Here is an 18,131-nt window from a genome sequence, read left to right as displayed (position 1 = left end):
AGCACTGGACCAGGCTGCCCAGGGCCCCATCCAACCTGGCCTTGAACACCTCCAGAGATGAACAGGGCATCCACAACCTCTCTGGGCAGCCTGTGCCAGCACCTCACCACTCTCACAGTACAGAACTTCCCCCTGACATCCAACCTCAGTCTTCCTCAACCTAAAACCATTTCCCCTTGTCCTGCTGTTATCTACCCTTGTCAAGAGTTGATTCCCCTCCTGTTTGTAGGTTCCCTTTAGGTACTGGAAGGCTGCAATGAAGTCACCCCTTCTCTTCAGAGTAAACAAGCCCAGCTCCCTCAGCCTCTGTGAACTTGTGCTACTTGGCAAATAAAATGCAGTGATTGCTGATGATAGTATTTCAGCCTGCCTACTGGTGTGTGTGCCTGTGAAGGGATGTGTTTTTTATTACTAAGCAGATACACACGTTTTCTTCTTTAATTATTAAGCTTGGGCTTCCTTTGTAAAGCAACTTATTAAATGAACTTGTTCACTGCAGAAGAAATATCCGGAATACTTGTGCAGTGCTGACAAATGTTTTAATTTTCACTGTCACGGAAAGCTCACACAAAGTATAAAATAATTTGCAGTGTGTTTTTCCTGTGGATTTAACTGCTCATTTAAATGAGTTAAATGTGTTTTCAAGGTGTAAATCAGCTTACATGTACTGTGTTTCAAACCATAAGAGCATTGAAAATGAGACATAAATTATGGCAAGCTCAAGTCGTGGCAAATAATTGTATGTATTTTGATACACTGGCTGAACACAGTCCTGTGAGTAACAAAAAATAGGCAGCCATGCTTTCAGCAGGGATTTCAGGCCTACATCTACGCTACAAACTGCAAGAGAAGCAGGAGCCAGCTCTTAGCCGTAAGGCCCAGAGGCGAGAGGACTGGCTTGTGTCCATACAGCTTAGGATTTGTCTTCCTCTAGTTGGATTTGATGAAGTTCTGTGTAACTGTGGACAAATGTAGAGCCTGTGCCCCTAAGCTGTTGTTTTTTGGGTTTATTTTGGATACTTCGAACTTCACATTTGAATTTGTGCTGCTATGTTAAAGATTTACAGCCTGCTGGTAAGTCAGCACTGCTAGAAGCCTTTTAAACAAGTGAGGACGTAGAAAACACCTTTATGTCTCCAAGCTCACCTTGAATGTGGAAAAACAGATGGAAATGCCATTAAAAATCAAGGTGAAAAAAAGAAGTCTGTTTTACCATTCTTAATTTTCTTTCCTGGCTCAGTGGTAGGAATTATAGTGCGGGACTGGTGTGCAAAAGCTGTTCCTTGCTGCAGAAAATACATGGTCTGTGTCTATTTAGGAGCCTGCCATCAGTGTGAATGTTACACCAGGTAGCAGCATGGCATGGGGCTCTTTGGTTAGTTGCTTGTTCTCACGCTGCTCCATTTCTGTGTTTCATAGAATCACAGAATGGCCTGGGTTGAAAAGGCCCACACTGATCATCCAGTTTCAACCCCCTGCCATGTGCAGGGTCACCAACCAGCAGACCAGGCTGCCCAGAGCCACATCCAGCCTGGCCTTGAATGCCTCCAGGGATGGGTGTTTGTGACCATGGCTGTCAGCATCACCAGCACTTCAGCAGAGTTACTGTGTAAAAACTTACGTACTAAAGAAAGCAGAGGTGGAAGTGGCTGAGCCTGCAGAGCCCAGGAGCAGACGTGTAGGGATGCTTGACTGCCTGTCATGGATATGAAGGAGTGCTGACAGAACCAGCAGGAGGTTCCTGAGGTGGTGCCCTGCTCAGTACAGTGCTGGCACTGCCTGTGGGGACTGAGGCTGTCCTGGTGAAGGGCTGGCAGTTGTGTGGCCCTGTGGTCTACGGGGAAAGGGTGTTAGCACCCACTGTGCACGACTCAGTGTAATGTTTGTACAGCGTGTGGTCCTAAATCAACTCTTTGAAAGGGTGGATAACAGCAGGACAAGGGGAAGTGGTTTTAAGTTGAGGGAGGGAAGATTGAGGTTGGATCTCAGGGGGAAGTTCTTTACTATGAGAGTGGTGAGGTGCTGGCACAGGCTGCCCAGAGAGGTTGTGGATGCCCCGTCCCTGGAGGTGTTCAAGGCCAGGTTGGATGGGGCCCTGGGCAGCCTGGTCTGGTATTAAAGGTGCAGGTTGGTGGCCCTGCGTGTGGCAGGGGGTTGGAGCTTCATGATCCTTGAGGTCTCTTCCAACCCAAGCCATTCTGTGATTCTCTGTGATTCCGCAGCGGGCGGTTCGGGTTCGAGCCCCGAGCGGGATTCGAACCCCCGACCCCAGCTCTACCGCACCTAAAGGCGCGGGGATGGGCCGAGAGCCGCTCCTTTACCACGCGACCCTCCCGGCTCCAATCCCCGCCCGCTTCCGTACAGCAGCCAATCGGCCGCTCGAAGCCCCACCCCGTCGCCCCGGGCTGTTACTGAGCATGCTTCGCTGTGCGCCGGACCCCGCCCGCTTCTGCGCGCTCCTCCCCCGCGTGGAAGCGCGGCGCCGTGCAGGCCGGGCCCGGGGGTGGCGGTGGACGGGAGCGGGCGGCCCGCGGTAAGTAGCGGCGCTGCGGGTCGGTCCGCGCCTTTCCGCCGGTCCCGCCGCACCGTAGGCACGGCAGCGCGTGGAACGAGGGTGTTAGGGAGTGGCTGAGGGCTTCCGGCGCTGCGAGGCCGAGCGCCTCGGGAGCGAGGGAGAGTCGGGAGCCGCTGAGGAGCCCTGCGGTTATCCCGTAATGTGGAACGGCTGTGAGAAGGGGCGGACCCGCCAGGCCGTCCATCTGCTTCAAAAAATAGTGGAAACGTTTCCTGTGTGTAAGCAGAGGGTGGGTTTGTTGCGGAAGCCTTGCGATGGGCAGCTGTGTTTGTGCTGCTGATGGCGCGGCGCAGGGCTGAGAGGAGCGCAGCGCTGTGCTGTGCTGCTGCTCTCATTGAGGGAGCTGCGCTTGTTCAGCTGGAGGAAAGGAAGCTGCGGGGTGACCTCGCTGCAGCTTTCCAGTACCTAAAGGGAGCCTGCAGACAGGAGGGGAATCAACTCTTGACAAGGGTTGATAGCAGCAGGACAAGGGGAAATGGTTTTAAGTTGAGGGAGGGAAGATTGAGGTTGGATGTCAGGGGGAAGTTCTGTACTGTGAGAGTGGTGAGGTGCTGGCACAGGCTGCCCAGAGAGGCTGTGGATGCCCCGTCCCTGGAGGTGTTCAAGGCCGGGTTGGATGGGGCCCTGGGCAGCCTGGTCCAGTGCTACATGTGGAGGTTGGTGGCCCTGTCTGTAGCAGGGGGTTGGAGATTTGTGATCCTTGAGGTCCCTTCCAACCCTGGCCATTCTGTGATTTCCCACAAAGAACGGGTATGTGGTGACTTCTTTCTGTTCCCTGCATTGGCAGCGCAATTCCACGTGCTGATGTGAGCAGTGAGGATACTGGGATCAGGCAGCTCCTTGGATTCTGCTTACCCTGCCGTGTGTGTGCTGGGGGCTTTTAGTGCCTCTTGTTCTGCCCGGCAAAAATGTGCTTTATCTCCTTGCACAGGTGCGCCCAGAGCTGCTTCTGGAAAGGACATAGTTGGACCTATGAGTAATATTTCAAGGAAATATACTGTGGAATTGCACAATCACTGTGCACTGAGGAATGCTTTCATCCTCTTTTACTTTCGTTTACTGCTTTCTTCCATTTTGCTGCCGTTGCAACCACTGATAGGCGTGTTGATGCAAAACAGCGCAAGGACCAAGCAGAGCAGTAGCAGAGGCACACGGCTGATTCATTCCCTTGGCTGCTTTCCCTCTATCTTCTGTTTCACAGCTTTATCATCTCTCCCATTAATGGAGAAAGAGCCTTCAGCTCCTGGAGATGACATTCACCTTAGGTTCTGAGGTAGTGAAGGTGAAAGTCAACTCTCAAAAGCCACAAAAGAAGTTTGCGACAGCGAGTTGTTTTGCTATGAAATCAAGGGTGAGAAAATCAAGTGTTGGAAAGTGGTGCGTGGTCAGAACAGCAGTCCTAACACTGATGCCACTCATGCTGCCTGCTGCATCTTAGGGAAGGAACACCAAGGGACTGCAACAGTTGGTTCTATCAGTGTGCTTGTAAGCAATCCAATATGTGTTTGGGATATTATGAATTCCTAAGGGGAAAATAAAAAGAAAGAATAGAGTGCTACTGTGCCTTTTTACCTCGCTGTTTTGAAGGTTATTTTCTTCCTACAGGCTTGGGGAAGAGAGACTGAAGGAACTGGGGCTGTTTAGTCTGGGGAAGATGAGGCTGAGGGGAAAACCTTCTTGCTCTCTTCCAATATCTGAAAGGTGCTTACAGTGAGAGTGGGGCTGGTCTGTTTTCACTGGTGACAGGACAATGGGAAGTGGCCTCAAGTTGCACCAGGGTAAGTTTAGGTTGGATATCAGGAAACACTTCTTTACAGAAAGGGTTGTTAAGCACTGGAATAGGCTGCCCAGGAAGGTGGTTGAGTCTCCATCCCTGGATGTGTTTAAAAACTGTTTGGATGTGGTGCTCAGGGACATGATTTAGCAGAGGGTTGTTAGAATTAGGGTAGTATGGTCAGGTTGTGGTTGGACTTGATGATCTTTGAGGTCTTTTCCAATGTCAGCAGTTCTATGATTGTAGAAGAGAAGGGAGGTGGAAGTGACAGAGATGATCAAAGATGCAGAACAGCTTCTGTGCAAGGATTCTTCAACTTGAAAAGGGGGCAGCAGGAGAAAGAATGAGAGATCTGTGGTGTTGTGGGCCTTACTGCAGAAGTGATGGTTTCTTGCTCCTTCACACAGAACACTTGAGGTGTAGTGAAACCAGTGGTTGTTCAGGCAAAATATAATTAAACTGGAGCTGAATTACGCCCTTAGCCTTTCCCTTCTTGCTTAAGAGCAGTTAGCTGGGTCTGCTGTTCCTTGTAGCTCTGTGTCCTATTCCTGACAGCAGTCTGTAGCAGAGACCTAAGGAAGAGCATAGGGCCAAAGCAAAGCTGCTGCTGGTGGTGGGATGGTGAGCTAAGTGGGGCACTGGATGCAGGCTCGCTGCTTTTGCGGTGAGGATTGGCTGAGAGCATTGCTTCAGAGTGCCTGCGAAGGCATTGGAAATACAAAGGCTGACCTTACCAAATATCTTTGGTTATCTTTCAGCACCAGGATTCCTCCTCAGAGCCTGTAAGGACAGCTGGGACTGCAGCCTCCAACTTCAGCATCTTGCCAAATTCCCAGGGCACCCAGAGACGCCTCATCCAACTGGGAGGACCAGGGCCTATGCATCTGCAGCGATTTCAGGTGTTAACTTGCTGGGAGAACTCTTCCCAACCATTCAAACACCATAAACATGCTTTTTAGTTTCCTTTTGTCGTTGTTTCTGTTCTGCTTCTAATTTTTCCATGGATTTCCATTTGTTTCTGTTGTCTGTTTATCTAATGCCTAAGTTTTAAGGCTGTTGTGATGATTACTGTATAGATAGTGTAAGTCTGTCCCCATCCTACCTTGCTTACAAGGTACAGAAAGGTGCTGGGGGGAAAAAGAAATCAGGTATGCATGGAGGCTGAGTGACTTGCCTGTCATTAAGTAAAGTGGCAGAGCCAGAGGTGAAAAAAGAAATCCCCTTATGCTCTGGTGTGCTCATTGGAGACCTCCCCTTTCATAAAATAGACGGGATATGGAACTAATTGAGGCAGGAGTTGACTGCTGAAAGAGAGAAATATGTGCCCGATTTGCTGGGCTGTGAGATTTCCTGCTTATCTTGTACTTTTGTCGCTGGAATACTTCAAATCCTTTTTCTTAAAAATAACACCAGGCTGTTCTCACCCTTATTCTACAGAGCTCAGGGCTGTCGGCGGCGACGTCTCAGACATTTGGAGCATCTCACCTCATGGGAGTGGGAAACTGAAGATTTCTGCTGTGGACTTGAAGGGAAAACCACAAAGTAAGACTGCATTGCATGGAGTGGTGCTGTAAATAACGTGGAGGGGGGGGAAGACTGTTCTGTGAAGTAAGTAAGTGGCTTGTTTTGTCCCAGTCTTCCTGTTCCAGGTGCTCTCCAGACGATGGCCAAAATGGTGAGAAGGACGTGTGCCTTCTGTTCGGAAGGGGAGGCTGCTTCTATAATGTACGTTGCCAAAGAGCAAAATATTGCAGCTCATCAGAGTTGTTTGGTGAGTGGTTTTCAGCTGGGCAGTGCCTAAGGAGAGTGGAGAAGCACTAAAGGGGAAACTTCTACCACTTGTCCATTCTTATTATAATTCTTTTTAACTTTACAATGAACTCTGTCCTTTCTTTCTTTCAGTTGAAATAGGAAATATTCTCCAAGTTTATGATATCCTGCACAAAGGTTTGCTTCAAAGATAGCAGTAAAGATGGGTGCGTCACTAGTCAGTTGAGAAGGGGCAATGGAAGATAGCTAGATCTGTGGTAAAACACATCTGTAAGAATTGTGGGGAGGAGGAGAACACGATTGCAGCAGTTTGGCACATTGCTCTTTGGTGTTTTCACATCTCTGTTCCTGGTCAGTGAGTGCATGCATGTCCTGGTCAGTTATAGATACATGCAATCTGGCAGTAGAAATTCGGTCTTCTTGAGACAGTGAATTGAGTGAACCATGTAAAAATATCTGTTAAGCTCTGAGTGATCTGAGAACATTGTTGCTTTCTTGGCTGTCAAAATGCCTCTCTTTCATGCTGGTGTCTTGATGCAGCTGGTTCTTGGTGTGCAGAATCAGTTGCAGATGTCATATTCTCCCATAAGTGAGAGCTCCTTACTGCAGGAAGTGTGTCTGCTCCTGGAACTGCTTTCTGGCTTTCACTACTCCTGCCTTACTTTTCTACTAATTTTTCCGCAACGTTTCAAAAACATAATTAAGTGTTGGATGCTTGGTTTGAAATCGATTTTAGGGCTGTAAATGTTGTGTGAATGATTTTTATTTTTTTATTTTTTATTTTTTTACCTCTAATCAGCAGTGTGTGCCTGCAGCCCGGAAGGCCAACTGTGTTCTGGGCTGCATTAACAAAGGGGTGGCCAGCAGGGAGAGGGAGGTGATTGTCCCCCTCTACTCGGCTCTTGTGAGGCCCCATCTGCAGCACTGCGTCCAGGCCTGGGGCCCCCAGTACAGGAAGGATGCAGAGCTCTTGGAGTGGGTCCAGAGGAGGGCACTGAGATGATCAGAGGGATGGAGCACCTCTCCTGTGAGGAAAGATTGAGGGAACTGGGCTTGTTTAGCTTGGAGAAGGCTTCAGGGAGGCCTCATTGTGGCCTTCCAGTACTTGAAGGGAACATATAAACATGAGGTGGAATGGCTGTTTATGAGGGTGGACAGTGATAGGACAAGGGGGAATGGTTTTAAACTGAGACAGGGGAGGTTTAGGTTAGATATTAGGTGGAACTTTTCCACACAGAGGGTGGTGACGCACTGGAACAGGTTGCCCAAGGAGGCTGTGGATGCCCCATCCCTGGAGGCATTCAAGGCCAGGCTGGATGTGGCTCTGGGCAGCCTGGGCTGCTGGTTGGCGACCCTGCACATAGCAGGGGGTTGAAACTGGATGAGCATTGTGGTCCTTTTCAACCCAGGCCATTCTGTGATTCTGATGACTTTATAAATGTGTCTGCCCTTGGAAGAGTGTGCTGCTTGGCTGCTTTTTGGCTTGAACAACTGGTCAGATAAGATGGTCAAGGTGTGGAAGTCTGTCAGCCAAACAGTTTCTCCTCCTTACTCTGGGCATTGGACTTCATTCACGCTTCTTATGGAGTTCACTTTCTCACCTCTCAGCCTGTTCTTGGTTCATCTTTAAGTTATGTCAGATCGTGTATGTGCAAGAGGATCAGATGTATGAAATCAATGACAAAAGAGAGGGACATTCTATACACTGATGACTAACTGGCTCTGTTAATTCTTGCCATTGTTTCTTTGTTTCTAGTTATTTTCCTCTGGGTTTGTGGAATCTGAAGAATATAACCCAGAAAATCTAGATTTAAGGTTTGATGTGGAATCCGTGTTGAATGAATTCAAGAGAGGAAAGCGACTGGTAAGGCAGTTTCTGAATCTGCACTCAGTCCTGTCTGAAAGCACTGCAGGGTGGTAGGGTGCACACTGAGGTTGTCTGGTCTGCTATGACTGGGGAGAAGAAATTAAAGAAGGCCTTGGTCCTCCTGACCTACTAAGATTGGAGAAATTACAGATTTGGAATTAAAAACATCAATTTGATATCGTACTTATTGAAATTCCATTGTTATTTTTCTTAGTAATTGGAATTTATTGGGTTTTCTGGTCTTTTTTTTCCTAAGAGGAAAAACCAAGAGACTTCCTTGAGAGCCTCTGAAATACCAACCCAGTGCCTGCAACAAAATTATGCAACCCCATAAGGATAAAGGGAATTACCTTTTCTTTTTAGCCAGAGGGTGATTTACATGAGATCTTCTTACTTGTTTTGTTTTCAGCTCTTCTTCTCTCTTCTTGGATGGAAATCATTTCTTTATGAAGTTAGTGTAAAAAACATAAATGCAACCAATAAGCACAGAAATAGGTTGGGCAAGATTTGGAACGAGGTGGGGAGGGAAGCTGTCCATGTCTCATGTAGCTCTTTCTGTACTGCTTAAAGGGTGAAATGATGCAGCTGAGGCAAAATAGCAGAGAGAGGAGTGAAACATTGAGCAGGGTGAGAGTTTGGCATTGTGAGCTGGCTGCATTACACAGAGCTCTAAGTATCACAATGGAAGATTGGATTTTCCCGAAGAGGATGATGATGGTTTCCTAAGTTAGGTTTCATTTTGTTGTAGGTGTGCAATTTCTGTCGCAAGAAAGGAGCCACAGTGGGATGTGAGGAGAGAGCCTGCCGCAGGAGCTACCACTACTTCTGTGCCTTGTGTGATGATGCAGCCACAGAAACAGATGAAGTAAATGGAGTCTACCGGTATTTAACAGTCTTTTCTGGTGTAGGATGGTCCAGGTTGTGGTGCTGTTTGTCAAATGTATGGTTGGGTTTGATGGTTTTCTGAGCTGGTGGTGTAGAGATTTGGGAAAAGGACTCAGAAGCACTTCTTGTGAGTCTGTTTGCCTGTCCTGCACGGAGCAAAGCTATAGCGAAGCTGTACTGAAGAGGTGCAAGAGGGCTGAATGAGAAAGAAGTGGTAAGGCAAGTTTTAGGAATTTGATGGCAAAGACTTTTGGACTGACTGGATCAGTGGCATAAAAGGAGGGGGATATTTGTAGCTACTGTGAAATTACTGGAGAGAAGAACGAGACTTGAAAACCTATGGCCATGGATCGACAGCCTTCTTCATGGTGAAATACACTGAAAAGTGAACCAGCGAGAGAATCCCTTTGGAGAGGGGAGAACTGGTGTTTTAAATCCTGAATTGCCACTGTTGAGATGATGAGCAGAGATTATTGAAGCAAACAGAGCAGAATAGAGAAGGCACACGGTGCTCTGTTAAAGGTTAGTAACAGTACGGGTGGGGGTGTAAGCATAATGCATGGTGCCAGTGATGGTAGGGTGGCCTGGGTAGTAAAATGCTGCGTGTGCATCATAAGAAGTCCTTGTGCTTATGAAGGCTGCTTTTAACTGGGAAAGAATAGATTTAAAAGTGTGAGGGGAGTTAAAAGCCACAACTGGAGGGCAGTGTTGGAAATTCAGGTACGTTGGAGCAGCTCTCCTGTGAAGAAAGATTGAGGGAACCTTTGATGAAGAGAAGGTTCCAGGGAGACCTCACAGGCCTTCCAGTACTTGAAGTGAGCGTATAAACAAAAGGGAGAATGGCTGTTTATGAGGGTGGACAGTGATAGGACAAGGGGGAATGGTTTTAAACTGAGACAGGGGAGGTTTAGGTTAGATATTAGGAGGAAGTTTTCCACACAGAGGGTGGTGACGCGCTGGAACAGGTTGCCCAAGGAGGCTGTGGATGCCCCATCCCTGGAGGCATTCAAGGCCAGGCTGGATGTGGCTCTGGGCAGCCTGGTCTGCTGGTTGGCGACCCTGCACATAGCAGGGGGTTGAAACTGGATGAGCATCGTGGTCCTTTTCAACCCAGGCCATTCTATGGTCCTATAAATAAAGTGCCTCCAATACTGTAGCTTTCTAAGTTGTTAAGCATGCACAAGTAGTCTTTGTGCATCAAAATGAATTGCAAAAGAAAAAGCTGTCTTGTCAAGGAAACAGCCTCCTCTTCAGCACTTCTAATATTATTTTTAAGTAAAAGAATGTTGCTAATTAGAAAATGGTGTAGTAAGTGCAGTTCCCTTTAAAAATTTCTTCTTAACACTTGAGCATTAGTTGTTGCAAATGGAGGTTTGTATTGAAAAGATGAGCTCAGCTATGCTCTTGACAAGGTGACGCAGTTTAAAAAGTGATTTGGGATCCTTCTGTAAGAAAGGCACTGATAGAAGCTGGATATGTTATCTACAGATAACTGTATCCAGAAGGTAAGGGGTGTTTCCAAGCTGCATTTGTTGCATTTTGCCTCTTCCAAGGGATTCCTGTTTCTCACCTAAAAATGGAGGAAATCTTCGCATCCTGCATATTTGCTCTGCAGTTATAACTTAACTGGCAGCACCAGCATTTAAACAAGTTGTGGAGCTGAGCTGGCTGGTACTGGGCAGGGGAGGCAGAAGGGCAGTAGCTACAAAGAAGTAACATTAGTAGTTCAGTATTTTGTCCTGACAGTGTTTATCTCATTTTAATGAGCTGCTTTGGGAAGAGTATTGCAGGTGATGCGCTGCCTCAGTGTCAGTGCCCAGTGCCACCTGGCATTAATTGCATCTGAGCTGATTTGAGCAGTGAGCAGGGCCAGACAGTGGGGTGATAGAGCTGTTAATCTGAAGCTGCCACATTCAGAACCTGCTGAGGCTTCAGAAGTAACACTAGAAACTTGTGTGGGTGTGACTTCACTTCAAGGTGGGTAATGCTGGAGAAAAATCCTGATTGTTTTTAGGATGTCTTTCAATTTACACAGAATGGATGGAGGGGAAAATACTCAAATATTTGTTAAAATCAGTCAGCATAACTCTGTGTATGTATTCATTAATACTTTTTCTCTTAAAATTGAACTGAACTTTCAGAGTGTTCTGCTCAAAACATGACCCAGGCAACAGGACCAATCACTACGGTGAGTTTCTTTTAATGGCTTCATTGATTTGTATCTGTTTTAGAGGTGTGCATACTACAGTCAGTGGCACATTTGAACAGACTGAACGTTATTCCTCCTTTCTATTGAGTGGGGAGTTTCTGATCTTGCAGGAGGCGGTTGGTTGAGACCCACACGTGCACCAGAAATCAATAAGTTCTGTTGATTTAGGAAATGTTGATATTTGATCAGCTCCAGATCTCCTCCACAACTGACTGTGGACCCAACCCTTCATGGCAGGAAGGCCCAAGCAACTTGTAAAAACCTGGCATTTTGTCTGTAGCAATGTTAGAACATTCACATCTGCATCTTCTCCATTCGTTGCAGTCCTTCGTAAACGTGGCCTTTCATTCTGAAGGATCCCAAAGAGCTTCTTACATGTAGCAAAAGGGTGTGTTAAAGAATTGCTTCCCCCACTGCAGGAGTGCAGTTGAACTTCATGGTCCTGGTGCTTGCTGCGTTTGGAGGTAGTCAGGAGTGTCTCTGAGTTAACCAGCTCTCCAGGCATGTTTTCCATGGCAGTCTGGAGAAAACTGAGTTGAGAAACATCCCCCTTGTTCTAAGTACATTCTGCATTCCTATATGGAAATATCAGGCCCCTGCTGTGCAATGGAAAGAGGACAGGGTACCTTAAGGGCAAGAGGTTTTGCTGCTCTTTGCTGCAGGGGTGGGAGGGCAGCTTGAGCTTGGAAGTGGGCTCCAGCCTTTGCTCAGCTGGAAGTGTTGGAAGTTTCTGGAGAGAAACCTGATGCACATAGAAGAGCTGAGGACAGTCTGTGAGGAGCAAAGAGGTTGGGTTGCTGTTTGGACTGCGTTCCCTTGCTTTCCAGGGCAACTCCTAATGCACTGTAAAACGTATCAGGAAGGGCTGAGGAAACTCTAGTGTTCATCAAAGGTGTCCTGACAGACAGCAAGCTGTGCTTTGTGCCTATGCCAGCACTTTGTAGTGCTCCAAAATAGGCCACCCAGCTTTGTTTCGGGTGGATATGATTTCCTTTCAGGCCAGGAACAAATGTACAGCACAGAGCCCAAAAAGAGCTTGTTCTAACAGCCCTTTCTGTACCAGCAGTAACTCCTCATTCCCAAGTTAATTTCTAGTAGGTTTAACGCTTACTACACGCTACCCAAGGCATGTAGAGCTACAAGGGAGAGAGCCATGTCACTCCACTGTGTTTAAAACCCTCAGGTTTTGGTGGTGGCTGTGCTCTTCTCCAGCTTTCTCTCCTTCTCTGCTTATGATGCTGTGGTGGAGAGAGGCTGGTGTGGACTGATTGGAGGGACAGAGAGAAAGAAGCAGAGTTTGCAGAGATTTTTGCCACTAAAAATGCTTTGCAACTTAATTAATACAAGCTCACCAGTAACATTGCTTCCCATTGGGAGCTCTGGAGGTTTTCTAGGAGCAAAGGAAACTTAATGTATTTCATATACCTTTGGGACACCTAAAATAATTCTTTGTGTAGCCCTTGTTTTGAGCGTGTGTTAACAGTAACAAGGATTGGTTGGAAGAAAAAGTCCGTTTTCACAGATTTAAACAGACTTGGTCTCTTGATTTCTAGATGCAGCTAATAAGAGGAAAAGACATGCATCGAAATCTTCCACCACCACGGAACAAATGGTAATTCCAAATTTAAGTAGTTCTAAAACAGAAACCCACATCTGCTGCAGTAAAGGACTCCTTTAGTGAAGTAATTTTGACAGTGTTAAGAGAGACTCACAGGATTCTCTTGGCTCCACCAGAGCTTTCATGGGAATTTCCCTGAGTGCTGGGTATCAGGATTTCTCCTTCCCAGAGGAGCTGGCCTGCAGCTTGGGAAGAGCTGCTGCCATCTCCAGCTCTCTGCATTAGAGGGAGCAATGTGAGAAGACATGGACGGTCTGCAGCTTTCAGCTGTACTTTCGCAACTAGGTTGTTTGTCTCCAAGAATTTCTCAGCTGTTGAGTATATTGTGCAAGTGCAGTAACTGCAGTTAAGAAGGGCAGTGTCCCTCACTGTGCTTTCCTTAGAGATTTCACTTCGAAGCAGTTTTTGCTTCCCCTTTTAGAAACCTGAATGTCTGAAGAGGGGTACTGGTAGGTGTGTGGAGAAGCTGACTTGATTCACAAAATCATGAGCTGCTTTTTCCCTGCCCACTAACACAGAGGTAAGGTATGGAAAACAGAGCAGTAAACATCAGTGTAATGTTAAAACGTGTTGATTTTTTTTCACAGAGGGCAGAAGAGACGGCAGAAGAAAACAGATTACGGATATTAAGAAGGAAAAGCAGCAGACACAAAGGTGTGACTGCCTTTATAGAACAGCTGCGTGCTACTGTGCTGTGTTGCATTGATGTTCAGTGCCTGGAGATGTTTGATAGCAGCAGTGCTGAAAACTTCCATTTCCTTTATCTACAAGTGACTGTTGTGGCAAGGAAGACAGTCTGATTTGCACAGTGGCTGCACAAGTTCTAGCCATGCAGCAGTGTGCGAGAGCTGCTCAGTGCACCTTAAATGAGAATGCTGTGGTTCCCTGGGCAGGAATTGGGCTTCCTAAATATTGAGCTCCTTGCACTGTTTTCTATCCTTTATCCTGCTCAGTCTGTGGTGCTGTCCAGAGAACTTAAAAATAAGTAGTGTAAAAGCACATCACCTGCTTTTCTACACTAGGGGTATTGAGCAGCTCTAGGAACGGTGAATCAGGAGTTGGGGATGCATTGATTTCTGAACAAAGCCTAATCTTAAGTTTCTGTGAACTTATACCCAGCACAGTGCTTATATTCTCTTGACCACAGAATCAGCCAGGGTTGGAAAGAACCTCAAGGATCAGGAATCTCCAACCCCCTGGCAAATGCAGGGCCTCCATCCTCCACATTTAATACCAGACCAGGCTGCCCAGGGCCCCATCCAACCTGGCCTTGAACACCTCCAGGGATGGGGCATCCACAACCTCTCTGGGCAGCCTGTGCCAGCACCTCACCACTCTCACAGTAAAGAACTTGACCACACTGTTGTTCCCTCTGCAGAGGGCTGAGTGAGTAGCAAGAGGAGCCAGGTGGATGTGTGTTACTAGAAGTGGGCTTTGAACTGAAGTTTCAGTTTCTGAAATGTATGGGTAAAGCCTAAGCTGCTGTGCTCAAGATCTTTTATGTTTACGAGTGTTTGTGTTTGTGTTTTAACAGTCCGAATCGACTTTCTCAGGAAATGCAAACAAGCAGGGCTTCTGGATGACATATTTGAAGAAATGTTGGACACCCTTCACTTGGCACAGGAAAAGCTGATGGATGACAACACTTCAGAGACAGGTACAGGGGTCTGCGGTGGCTGTTCTCACAGCAGAAATGTTGATCTGACTGCCAAGCACTTGAGTCCTCAGAACGGTGATGTGGGGCCATTGTTAGTACTTGGCAACTGGCTTCTGTCATATTATTTCTGCAGGTGGGCAGAGGTGTTGTGTTTTGTTTTTTTGGCATAGAGGGAACTTGCTGCTAACTCAGTGTGCTCTGGTAGGCCTTCTGACTTTAAATTGTTGTACTCGTTGTCGTGAGTTTTGGTAGGACAGCTGGGGAAGACCAGCTGTGCTCCTCTTCCACACAGTGAAGAAGAGTCCAGGAGAGAACCTCCTGATGGTCCTGTGAACTCCGCAGGCTTCCATTGAAATAAACACAAAATGCCTCAATTGGGAAATTGAAGCATAATTCTGGTGTGGTCATTAAGGCAGTGATAGATGAAAACGTTGTCCAGAATTAGATGTGCTGTGGAGATGTGCTATGTTTTCTTGGCTTTTCTTAAAACCTCAAGCAATTGCTGTAATGCAGGTAATTCCTATAATGTAAATCATTAATGAATTAATTTGTGCTGCATCTAATATTAGGCACTACATTAAGGCTTCTGTAAACCTTTCCTCTGTGATATTATCATTCCCTGCAGAGTATGAGGAGACAGTAATATCGCTCTTTGACTGTGGACTGTTTGAGAACATACTGACAAATATTCATTCAGGTAAGTGAATTATGCTGTCAGCTGGTAGCACTTTGGTATGGTTTTAGTATAAAGGTTATTCTTCTGAGAATTTGTTAAAATAATAGAATCGTAGAGCATGCTGGCTTGAAAGGGACCTACAAGGAGCATCGAGTTCAACTCGTGGGTACGCGCAGCACCACCCAGCATTCAGCCATGGATCTGGCAGTGTTGTCCAAGTGCTCCTTGAACTTCAGCAGCTCAGGGCTGTGCCCATTGCCCTGGGCAGGCCGTTCCATGCCCAGCACCTTCTGGTGCAGACTGTGTCCTTAACCCCCCGCTGCCCCTGCCCTGACACAGCTCTGTGCCATTCCCTCAGCCCCCAGTCTATTTCTAACTCTAAACATGTCAATTTCCCTACCCTTAGCAGGTCAGGAAGACCTAGTACTACTTCTCAGCATTTCTTTTGTTTTTTCCAAGCATAAAACTTAGTAGACAACCTTAGTACTTAGTGTACCTTCAAGTATTGAAGTCAATGCCAAAACAATTATAGAGAACAGGCCCTAAAATGGAGTGCTGCCACTGACTAAAAGCTGTTGTTTCCTAAATCACCAGGCCTGGTGCTGCAGTTAACCTCAATGCAGGGTTCTAACACTGCCTCATCTGAGGGCAGTTGGACACCTTTTTGCTCATCATCCCAAGTTACACTTGCTGCACACTGCATCCTTTTCTGAGCTTACAGCAGAGATGCTGGCATTGCCACCTATGGGTATGCTGGTGAAGGCTGTCCCCCCTCCTGTTCCCCACTACTTCTGCAGCTCAGATCTTCCTCAGTCACCCTCTTCTGTTCTGATTCCATCCAAACTACTTCTACTTTCCAAGTCAATAATGAGAACACATGTTGAAGCTGGTTCCAAACCTTCAATGGATGAGTGCCAACTGTGATGGCTGACAGTAAAGAGAAGTAGAGATGAGGGGTCACAGAAAGTGCAGCACTCTAAAGGCACTGGTCAAAAGCCAGTGCCTGCCTCACTAGGCAAAACTGAGCAGTAGAGGCCTCTGCAATGTGGCTGTTAATTTATAACGCTAAATAGACATTAATAACTGTTGTATCTAAAAATAAATGAATAAAAGCTTTTATCCCTTTCTTTTCCATAATAGGGACTGAGGAAAAAATTCAAGAACTGCTGGAAAGCAGGAAAAGACTGGATAACCAGATTGAGCTACTGCAGGAGTTAAAAGAAGTTTCCCTGCCCTCCCAAGAGAGTACTGCCAGTACATCCAGTACAGTGTCTGAATAACCCCACGGCTGTCAGTCATGGTGTCAATACTTCATGTTTTCTGATGATAGGAACTATATAGAGCACGTCTGGTCAGTGTGTGACTTCCTTTCCCCCAGACTAGGGCCACAAGCAAAGACTGGATGTTTTTACTCATTTTTATACCTCACTGTTGCAGTAACTTGAAGTTGTTAATCTTTAAATTTTACTGTGGATAATTGTATTATACTTCAGCTGTAGTTTTTTAAAGCTGAATAAAACCCTCCCCAAGGACTTTTTCCTTCAAAGACAAAGGACTATCATCAGCTGCCACTGAAAGCTTTTTCAAGTCACTTTAATTGCAGCAGCCTCTCCTGCCTGCGTGAAGTGGCCACTTCCCTGGCTGCATCTACACGGTGTTGTTTTAAGGACCACAGTGCTGCCCTGGCTTTCCAAAGAAGATCAACTAGCAGGACTTGTGCTGAGAGAAGTCATTGGAATTGTAAGCTGGAGGTTTTTAAAAGTGTTTTTTGACTGATATTAGGTCTGCTGTAGCAGCAGTGCTAGAGTGATGGCTGCAGGCAGACCAGAAGTGGTGAGGTACTACACTCCAATCCATGTGTACAGTATAGAATGGATCAGACAATGGGACTGTCTTTTTCCTTTCTTTGTTAAGAAAAAAAACAGAGGGAAGTTGTATCCTTTAAGAGCTATTATATTAAAATGATTTGAATACAGAAAAGCATTAATTAGAAAAGAGTAAATTAATAAAAATAAAGTGTTTTTAAGAAAGCTGTCTTTAGTCATGCTCAGAAGCCCCACTGTTTCATGGGATGTGGCCAAGGAGGGGGCAGGCTGTCACCCCCTTGGGTTTACCAACACTGTGCCTCTCAGCAGCAAGTAGAAGCAGCACTGAAGAGCATGGCTCTCACACTACAGAATGGCACAACAGGCTCCAGGGCCAGCCTGTGCCTCCTAAAGCCAAGGCAATGCCCTTCAATGCATCAAAGTGGAGAAAGGATCATCTATGATGAGTTACTAGGAAACCAAGATGAAAATACACCATCAGTGGAAAGAAGTAAAGCTCGTTCAACTCAGGCTAATTCTTTTTCCTTCCTTATTGCAAAGATCTGAATTCCTGCTGAGGGCAGCCCAAATTGTTTCTCACCAAGCTATACCTTTAGTCAAGATTAGTTTATAGTTTGCAGTATAGAGCAAGTTGTGCATTAACACTGCTTTTGACACACATGGAAGTGTTTCTTCGCACAATCCTACACTGAACTCCTCCTGTCATGCTGTAGAAGATCCCTGCTCTCTACAGCACTATGAAACCCTTGGCTCTGCCACACTGAGCAAAGGTTTACCCCAAAAAGCCAATCTGCTGTTAATGTCAATCTAAACTTCAAATTTAAACTTCTCTACCCTTGGAGGCAGCACAATAACATCCTTATTGCACACGATACAAACAGTAGGTGGCACTTGGCCACTGTGAAGTTACAGCATCAGTGTTTCCTGTCTGGAAACATCAGCAACATGGACTGCAGTCACCAGGTGCTGTGCTGGTACCTACAGACAAACTTCAGGCTTTCTGAAATGGAGGTCACAGGTGCACATCAAGCACAGTCAGGTCAATAAGATTCAGTAATACATCATCTGTGAGGTTTTTTGGTTGTTTTTTTTTTGTTTGTTTGTTTTTTGTTTGTTTGTTTTTTTTTTTTCTAATAAATCAACTTAGGTGTAGCAACATAACACAAAGCTTGACATTTTCTTCAAGGAAGTTTGCTTGTAAAGAGTTATTTAAAAAAAAAAAAAAAAGAATTTTATTGCACGTAGTTTAAATTTATACAATACTTAACTGAAAA

At 46.2% G+C, this 18,131-nt stretch overlaps 1 protein-coding gene across 1 annotated transcript; it reads left to right on the top strand.

The window, feature by feature from the left end:
• Positions 1-6,012: 6,012 nt before the first annotated feature.
• On the top strand, positions 6,013-16,311 carry PHF11 (PHD finger protein 11; the record flags this gene model as incomplete). The annotated part of the gene is made up of 9 exons (XM_079541174.1): positions 6,013-6,120; positions 7,876-7,983; positions 8,735-8,868; positions 11,013-11,059; positions 12,634-12,692; positions 13,286-13,352; positions 14,233-14,355; positions 14,981-15,052; positions 16,172-16,311. 9 exons carry the CDS (start codon positions 6,013-6,015, stop codon positions 16,309-16,311), a joined length of 858 nt encoding a protein of 285 aa, XP_079397300.1.
• Positions 16,312-18,131: the final 1,820 nt, after the last annotated feature.

This window comes from Tetrao urogallus (genome assembly GCF_951394365.1).
Source record: "Tetrao urogallus genome assembly, chromosome: 1".
In the NCBI taxonomy this organism is placed as follows: domain Eukaryota; kingdom Metazoa; phylum Chordata; class Aves; order Galliformes; family Phasianidae; genus Tetrao; species Tetrao urogallus.
This window is presented reverse-complemented; position numbering and strand designations above follow the sequence as displayed.